This window comes from Lactuca saligna, chromosome 6 (assembly GCF_052625555.1).
Source record: "Lactuca saligna cultivar CGN05327 chromosome 6, ASM5262555v1, whole genome shotgun sequence".
Classification (NCBI taxonomy): Eukaryota; Viridiplantae; Streptophyta; class Magnoliopsida; order Asterales; family Asteraceae; genus Lactuca; species Lactuca saligna.
The window spans coordinates 94,130,399-94,140,172 of record NC_136422.1 but is presented as its reverse complement, the minus strand read 5'-3'; the positions used below and the strand labels follow the sequence as shown (position 1 = coordinate 94,140,172).

General features: G+C 36.0%; 1 protein-coding gene across 1 annotated transcript; it reads right to left on the bottom strand.

Annotated features, from left to right (window-relative positions):
* Positions 1–1,797: 1,797 nt before the first annotated feature.
* LOC145002788 (uncharacterized) lies at positions 1,798–2,470 on the bottom strand. Its single transcript, XM_078961984.1, has 2 exons — positions 2,407–2,470; positions 1,798–2,237 (listed from the first exon to the last, which is right to left on the bottom strand). The coding sequence occupies exons 1-2, from the start codon at positions 2,468–2,470 to the stop codon at positions 1,798–1,800; spliced, it is 504 nt and encodes a 167-aa protein (XP_078818110.1).
* Positions 2,471–9,774: the final 7,304 nt, after the last annotated feature.

Below are 9,774 nucleotides of genomic sequence, written 5' to 3'. Positions count from 1 at the left end.
AATAGGAACAGAGTACTGTTCAATTGGGAACCTTCTTTTTATATAATTATATAATAATATGAAATTGTTTTTGGTCGAGAGTTTTCAACTTCAACTCACAATGACCGGATGCTTTAGATACAAAATTCATATTTAAAAACCTCAATTAGACAATCTTGATCCTATAATCAAGAACTCACAATTTAATTTTTCAATCTACACTCTTGTCTTGACCTCACAACACTGACAGTCTAACTTCATGTATTGCTAACTGTACTAGTATTATCATGAAAATAGTTGAATATCCTACAAACTAAATCATGATCTACAGAGAGCATTAACTCCCTTCAACAATATAGGTGTAAGTTTCCCACTTTCTTCTTGGCTTATACATTCTTTCGACTTCGTTCTTCATGCATTTCACCCATCTTATCTTTAAACATACGCACATACACATGTGCATCGACAAATACACACATAAGAGGCACAACCACTCACGTATACAGTATACAGACACCACACACATACATACACATCACAACCCCAAAACCAAAGATCCTCAAATACTTGTTAGTGGCATCAAAAAACAAAAGCAACAGATAGAAATACCAGTAGCAAATACACCATACTTCCTGCATAATTCCCCAATTAGCATCAAGATTTATCTAAAAAGCTAGTGAAACAGCTGATAGATATGCCAAATGCAAGTCAAAGAGCACTACATTAGTTAATAGCGTTTAAATTATTGAAAAATATGTAAGATGCATGAAAAATGACTATGCAAACCTACAGTAACCATGCCAAATATCCACTTATAAAGTTACATGACTATGCAGCTTTATCTAATTGTCCCCCATGCACAAAGAATGAGAGATAACATTTGAGTTCAAGTACCCTTATTGCTTCCCAGAATTTTTCATCTCAGAATCCTTCGATGAATATTTGCAAATTTCAAACCTGGGAAATCAAACAAAACACTACAAATCAGATTTTTCTTCTTCAAATCGCAATTTAAAAAATAAAAATTGATGGTAAGGCAAAAAAGGAATTTAAAGCTGAGATATTAAATGGTAAAATTGATGATAATCATAAATTGGATTGAAAAGAACATGCTTACAAGTTCAATGCTAGGTCTTCATTTCAAAATGAACCAGACCCAAAATCCAAAGCATCTACAAATATGATGAAGATTCAAAAACTGGAAAATCAAACAAGATATTTATAGATTTTGATTGTTCTTCACTTCAAGAATAAAAAAAATGATAGAAAACAAAAAAAATGGAAATCTAAACCTGGAAAATCAGAGAACAAGTATATGACAAATGTGACAACCCGAAATTTTTATTTTGTATAAACATATCAAGTCAATAGAAGTCAGAACTGTTGCTATCAATTTTCAGACTTTTTAGAATAAGTTTGTGTATTTCAGGATTTCACACTTTAGAGATATCAGGAGAGAGGATGCAGTAGGGTTATTGTTCAACACTGTTATTCCAAAACTCTAAGAAATTAGAGTTTACTGCCTGAATAAAATATTTTCTGACAAAAACCCTAAATCTGAGAGTATATATATGAGAACTAGTCATTATTTTCATGTTTTTCAAAAACTCAAGATCCAAAACCCATTCTCTCTCAAGTATCATCCAAAAGATTTTCAAGATCTTCAATCTAGTAAGTGTTTCTAGCTTCCTTAAGTGATTATATGTTTTGATCTAGTGTTTTAAAACACTTCTAACCGTGAAATCATTCCAAAAAGGTTGATTCTTCCTTTTCACCAAGAACACCAAGAACATACACTAGTGTTCTTGGACTTTTAGCTCATTGGCGATGGTGTGTATGGAAGTTTAAAATGTGCCATGCTGCTTCGTGTGGGCAAATGTATCGGCCGTCTAAAAAGTTCTGGACCTCATTTATATGGCAAATATCTTCATTTTCGGAGGCATTATGTCCAACTGTAGTTGTGTCAACAGACGATTCGTTGGGTGCTTCTGCCTTTTGGATACCGTATCTGACACGGTCAACTCCCTTGGAAACGTATTTGAATAGGTACTTAATCATCATGTTCCAACCGCAGTACTCGACATTGATGTGTGCGCGGAATAGTGAGCAAAGCCTTTTGTTGTAGGGGACAACATATCCGTTGTCTATAACTTGTCCACATTGGGTGGTATGGTGTGCAGATGAGCCACATTTGTAGTGTACATATCCCTCCGTGTCGAACAATGTAGCGTGGAGAAAGGGTTTAGGGAAACTGTGTACTACATTTACCATCTTTCATACATTTACAGAGACATAATTAGGAACAAGGTCAACACCCTCCCTATAGCATGAGTGAGGCTTCTACAACCTCAATAGGGGAGGACTATCAGACAAGGCTCTCCTTGTCATAGTGCACCACATCACTCACTAGAGAGTACAAACACGAACATCGGTCAGCCGAATCATGGAGGTTGGCGCTACCACCAAGATCACCGCCATTCGCCTTCGTCATCTGGATGGAGGCCATGAACAGCTCAGAAACCACATCAAACCCTTCAGAGGAAAGTGACCACAACTCGAGCCAAGATTAGAGAGTATTGGGAATGCCGAACGATGTTAGAGAAAACATGTGATAAAGGCAAAACATCAAATAACAGAAGCCAGGGCGGAGGTTAGGGAAATGCAGACTTTCATATCTTTATTCTATGGCCCACGAAACATCACCCACCGCGAGTAGTGTGTAGCCTAATGACATATCGATACAGACTTAAACTACCGGCGTATGCTTGAAAAACTGCCCCGTCATATACATATATTCGACCCTTCAAATTTAGGGATTTCACTATTCAAAGGGGTCGTGTCACTTCCAAAAAATTTCCTTACATTAACGAAATATAGGCCTATTATCAGGTCAAAATCTTTCCCAAACTCCATTTACTAAATTATATCAATGAAATTGGCATGCATTTTATTTCATTGGGAATTTACCAAATATTTTATAACTTGGTATTACAAACAATTTGCTTATGGTTACTCAGAGGTTACTTAATGTATACCTCTAGGTTATGTGTAATTATGAGACGATCGACTTAGAAATGGTGAGTTCGCCTTAGGTCCTGTTCCTTGTTTAGTTGTGGGTTTAGGGCAGACTCATTAAGTTCAACGACCTATTAAACCTTAATTACACACAACTGGTGTATATCGAGTGATCTTAGGAGTGAATCAGGCATGGAACAAATCACGAGATTACATTCGAGTCACTACTACTAAATTCATAAATTCATCTATATGGACTGTCATTGTGAACTACTTACAAAATACATTTAAGTCGGGACGTAATACAGAAAAATGTAGTTCAAAAACATCCGTCTTGTCACTACTATTGGAAACTTACCGCCTGTTCATCTCTACAAACTTATGACAGAACTATGCCGCCGAAGAAAAAGTCCAGACCTTCTAGCAACATAGCTCCACCACCACCTCCGCCACCACCTCCCCAGTTTGATCCTGTAATGTTCCAAGCGGCCGTAACAGCAGTCGTGGCTGTTACAATGTAACAAATTGGTATGAATGGTACCGGTGGTGCTGAATCTGGTGCCACAAACTCTAACCATGGGGAAATTACAGGGCGTACGAAAGAATGTTCATACAAGGATTTTACTAATGGCAAACCCGATTCTTTCAATAGGAGCGGGGGTGTCATCACACTGATGCAATGGTTCTAAAAGATTGAATCGGTCTTCAAAATTTGTGCATTCCCCTAGGCAAGCAAGGTCAAATTTGTGGCTTGCACTTTCTCCGGCCGGGCCCTTACTTGGTGGAACGGCCACGTTAAGTCACTGACGCTTACGGTGGATAACTTGATGAGCTGGGAGGATTTGAAGGCAATAATGCTGAAAGTGTATTACCCAAGGAGCGAAGTGCAAAAGCTGGAGCAAGAACTGTGGAACCTTAAGATGATAGACTCTGACCTTGAAACTTGTACCGCCCGATTCTGTGATCTAGCACTCCTGTGTCCCGCTATGGTCACCACGGAAGACAAAAAGGTGGAACGATACCTTTGGGGATTGTCTTCCCAAATTCAAAATAACGTGTTAGCCTTAAGACCAACTACTTTCGACAGTGCCAAGGAGCTGGCACAACGACTCATCGACCATAGTGCCAACCATGACACTGTGACAACCACCCCTGAAAAAGCAAGAGGGGGAAACAACAAAAGCAAGTTCTAGAACAACAAGATGGACCAACCAGATCAGGACTCTACTAAGAAGCAACAGATCGTTTCCGTTCATGCTGCCACGACCCATGCCACTCCAGCACCCATAGATAGATACGCTGGAACCCTTCCGAAATGCAACAAGTGTAACTTCCATCATACTGGGGTTTGCCGGAAGATGCATTGCAAGAATTGCAATAGGATGGGGAACATTGTCCATTTCTGTAGGGAACCGACACAACCCATCACTTAAGTCCCCGACACTGGAGTAAGCCCAGCCTGCTACAAGTGCGACGATACGGGACACTTTAAAAGGGATTGCCCAAGAGCAAGAAATGATGGTGATGGTGGAAGGGTGCTTATGATCACCGCATGAGAAACTCCCCCGGAACCACCCGTGAATAGCGGTACGTGCTTCTAACCGCCACATGTAGGTTTTAAATCTTCACAAAGACTAGTGTCAAATTAGCATTTTTCAACAATGTATCTAGAGAACGCGACAAAAAACCCGAATAAGTCATATCATTTATATAAAAACTCAAGATTTGTACTGGTGAGTCTTTGATGGCTAGTGTAAACATAATTTAACTTGGTCCTTACCATATCAATGTCATATATTATGAAAAATACCCCCCCCCCCCATCTTTTCCCCAAATTCTTGAAGTCCTAGTCAAAACATTAATTTCGGGACGAAATTCCTTCTAACGGGGATGATGTGACAACCGTCAATTTCCGGTCAAGTCACAGTCAAATAAAGTCAATACATCAAACCTGTCAACCCATTTAACCCTTGTATATTGGGGTTTACATGATGTTACTATTGTACAACTCACTATTTTAATAAGAAGTTGTCACTTGGGAAGTTCGTACGTTCAGAAATTCTAAACCCTAATCGGGGTAAGTGATGAAACTATTCGATAAAACATTATTCCATACCCCTCGGGGGCATATAACCTTATTGACAAAGCTTAACGGGGTGTACAAACCTTGCGTTGCGAAGCTAAACATCTAAAAAGGTCACAAACGAAGTCTCTCTCAATCTCTCTTTATCAATCTCTCTCTCTCTCTCCCTAATCTCTCTCATAACCTCCCTCAACTTTTTTATAATGATTTGGGGGTATCTCGGCCCTTAACTTAGCCAAAAAAAAACTACGCAAAATGGGGAGTTAACGTGAAAATCAGCCGTTTAGGGGTGAACCTTCTTAGGGCTGAAACCCTAAGAAGCGAATCCCCTAAGGACCTCCTGACCGAAGAAGAAACCGAGAGGGGAAAAGAAACAGAAGGAGTCGAAACCGAAACAGTAGGAGCCAAACCCGAGAAGAGAGAACCGAATGCTGCTGGATCAAACCTCGCCTAGGACCGAACCCGAGCTTCGCCTTCTCCCCATTTCGCTCCTTCCCTTCTTGCCTGCTAGATTCCCCGGACCGAACCACATTTCGGTTCCCTTCCACAACCGAACCCACCTTCGGTTCTTGACCTCCTAGGGACCGAACCCTCAGCTCCAATATCCGCAATTTCGCCTTTTTTTTTTTTTTTTTTCTGGTTTTCGACCATGTTCGCGTTTTAAGCCCGTTTTTTCATGATTTTGACGTGGGATTTTCACCAAAAATCATATTTTGACATATAAGACCTTAAATATTCATAATTTAAACACATTTTTAGGGAAATCTTTATTTAAGAATAAAATCTTGTGGGTAAGATATTGAGGTGGAGTGTTGACTTTACCTTAAAGTTATGACACAAGCAACCCACCACACCCACTCCAGGGCCATACTCAGTCACTATTCATCCATAATTAGCCAACTAGTTATCCTTCACACTATTTCACTAGCTCGTAATTAGATCAAAGGGCTGGAAATCTTCACTTCACTTTCCACATTATTCACTTTTTCTCAAGAAGAATCAAACCCATTTCTCTCTCACCTTCTCTCTCTAAAACTCGAAATTGAAGGCTATTATTGAGCATTTCCCCTCCAAGTTGGTAAGTAACTTCATCCTACATTGATTATCTTCCATCCTTTCACTCAAATCATGGATTCCTTACACAAATAGCATCATATTTGTTACTAGATCTTCGAATCCTCAAGTATCTCCCAAGTGTTCTTGACTTGGAAACTCCTTTTCTTCATCATCCATCTACTGAAATCACTCAAGGTGAGTTCATACCCCCAAATTTTTATGTTTTATTTAAGTTTTAGGGGGGGGGGGGGGGAATACAACTTAAAACACAAACAACATAACTAAATTAAAACATCAGCTTTCAACAGAAAAGTTGAGTTCCATTCACGGACTATTTTGAACATCTTAACCTTTTTAGTTTTCAAAACTGTATTACATGAAAATATTTCAGGTTTTTACCTTTAAAAATGACTACTTGCACATGTCCATATGATTTTTCTACAATTTATGGTGATTTTACAAAACTGACTAAAATTGTAGCTACGAATTCGGACCAATCTGTGAATATCGACATTTTCACACAAGTTAGAGACATCTAAAAATCATAATAAAAATATTGAGCAAACTAGACACATTTTCTAAACCATCAGAGTTTACGGATCTAAATTTCGATCTCTGGGAATGTCTCTATGAATTTTCCAATAACAGGAACAAAAAAGGTTAAAAACTATAAAATAGTTAACAATCCTATCTACACCTTGTAACTTGTTGAGCAAGGTGAGTAGTATTATTTGAATACATGTTGCTGATTGTGCTTATTATTTACCTTAGGTTAAAGGTATGAATCATATACAAAGACATACTACCACTACAAATAATTATAATAAATTATAATAAGTATGGTTGGATCTATTATACACCATAAACAAGTAAGTTAAACTATAATAGGTAAAGTTAGATTGCATATACAATACAAACATTTTGATAAACTATAATAGGTATAGTTTATGTTTCATTTACATTTCAAACTCAGGTATAGTTTATGTTTCATTTACATTTCGAACTCATTACAAAAGATTTTCACTAAAGGGGTACAAATACAAAGTACCGGGTTTACACAAAAGGAGTACAAATACAAAGTACCAGGTTTACACAAAATGGGTACAAATACAAAGTACCGGTTTTACACAAAATGGGTACATTACAAAGTATCGGGTTTATACAAAAGGGGTACATTACAAAGTACTGGGTTTTCACAAAAGGGGTATAAATACAAAGTACCGGATTTATATAAAAGGGGTACAATACAAAGTACCGGGTTTATACAAAAGGGGTATATTACAAAGTACCGGGTTTTCATACAAAAGGGGTACAATACAAAGTACCGGGTTTATAAAAAGGGGTACATTACAAAGTACCGAGTTTTCAAATAAACGGGGTACAAATGCAAAGTACCGGGTTTGTATAAAATGGGTTTTATGATATTAAAACTACAATTCATGTAGAATTTGTTTGTTTCCGGCTATAATTGCTAAGTGTATATGTTAGAGTTATATAAGAATTTAGTTGCGATCGACTTAGAATTAGTGGGCCCGCCTTACTTCCTGATCCTTATTTGGTTGTGGACCTAGGGCATGCCCATTATATTTGACGGTCTATTTAACTTAAATTGTATATAAATTATATACACTGGGTGATTATAGAGGAAATCTATGGGTCTTTCTAGTGTACATTATCGCATAACATAGGAGCTTTCATTACACATTTTATAAAGAAAATATTGGATTTTCTGGAATCATATTCATTCATTCTTACAAGGAAAATGGCATCATTATCAAATAAAACTCTTATGAACTCACCAACTTAATTGTTGATACTTTTTCAAAATTATTTTTATTCTCAAAAAATCAGTAAAACAGGAACTCAACGGCTTTTGAGGATGGGACGCTAAGGCGTTAAACATTTCGTTTTTGTCAACATAATGTAATTGATTTAGAAACATGTAAACTCATACTGTGGTGTAACTTTTTCAATTATATTTATGTTGGTTGTTCTTACTTTGAGCAATATTATACTCGTTGTTGTGATACTATACATGAAGTCCTCCACCCCCGGACGTTTCCATCATCCTTGGTTTGGGGGTGTGACATGGTAACTCGACTGTAATGTACGTGTTGACATCAGCAACGTTTTTATTCGGTCTGAATTTTTAACCCACAATAGAGTGTGCCAGTGGGGAATGCCTCTCTTCTGGAACTCAATGGTGTATAAATCTATAATCAACAATGTATGTATTATTGAGTAAGCCAGATATAATACATATAACATAAATGTAAGTTTAGGGACATAAAAGAGTGGAGTATCAATTGTTGAGAGGCAAATATGTTAACAAAGTGGCAGTCTTTAAAAAAAGAAAATCGTATTCATAAAATGTATAGGAAAGATGTAAAGAGGAATGTGATATATTAATAAAGAGGACATTGACAGACAACCGAAAGAAAATCAGAAAACATATGGACTACACTTTCTTTAGTTAGATAACATAAAAAAATTAAGAACAAATAATAAATTTATAAATTTCTTAGATCAGTCTATCAAACAATAGTTTTTATGTAAGGAAATATTAAAAAATTAAAAAAACATAGCAGCTTATATGAAATAAAAGGTATATCGCAGGGGAGTATTGGGAATATAGGACAGTCATGACGGAAGCTGTAATATTTCATTTCTGACAATGGTTGCTAATAGTACGGTAGAAAACTGAAAGTTTTAGAAGCGTCAAAAAAAGAAACTTAGTACAACTAATTAGGTATCAACATAGGGGTATATTAGGAAATGCATCATTTCACAATAATAACGTCAACAATAAATATAATATACTTTCTTTAATTAATCAGATAAGACAAAAAAATGTATGAACAAATAACAAATTCATAAAAATCTTAGATCGGTATATCAAACAACAGTTTTTATGTATATATTGTGCTTATATAATTATTAGCAGACATATTTATGTTGACATATTAATAGGAAAATTCAGCTCATTAATAATGTTGATATTACCATTGTAGACAAAAAAAATTAATAGATATTGATTATAAATTATGAAAGGATAGAGACGTGGCGTCTAAATTTTTCAAAACTTAGATAAAAATTGAAAACGAAAACTATAATTACCCAGAAATTACGAAAGAATATGTGGTTGAAACAATGGTCACAAAGTAAGTTTAAAAAAAAGATAGTGATTACAAATGCGACAGTAAAGTATGAAAACAGTATGATGAGTAAGGTTGGTAAGAGCACGGTAAATAACTGAAAGTTTTTGAAGAAAAAAAAAAAAATTGGCCCAACTAATTAGGTATCAACACAGGGGGAATTGGGAAAGCATCATTTTTACTATAATAACGTGAATGATACTTTGTTTAATCAGATAAGACAATTTTTTTTTGAAGAAATAACAAATTCATAAATGTCCTACATCAACATATCAAGTAACATTTTTTATGTATTTTTTTATGGTTATATTGTGGTTATATAACCTATATATATGGTAACGCTAGTAAGTATTATTACAGGGGCATATTGGAAATATTGTATTTGTCGGAAATGATTTCATAATCTCCAAAAAAAAAAAAAAAAAAAAAAAAAAAAAAAAAAAAAAACGGCAAGCCATTGAAGGTGCTTGAAAGAAAATTTTCCGG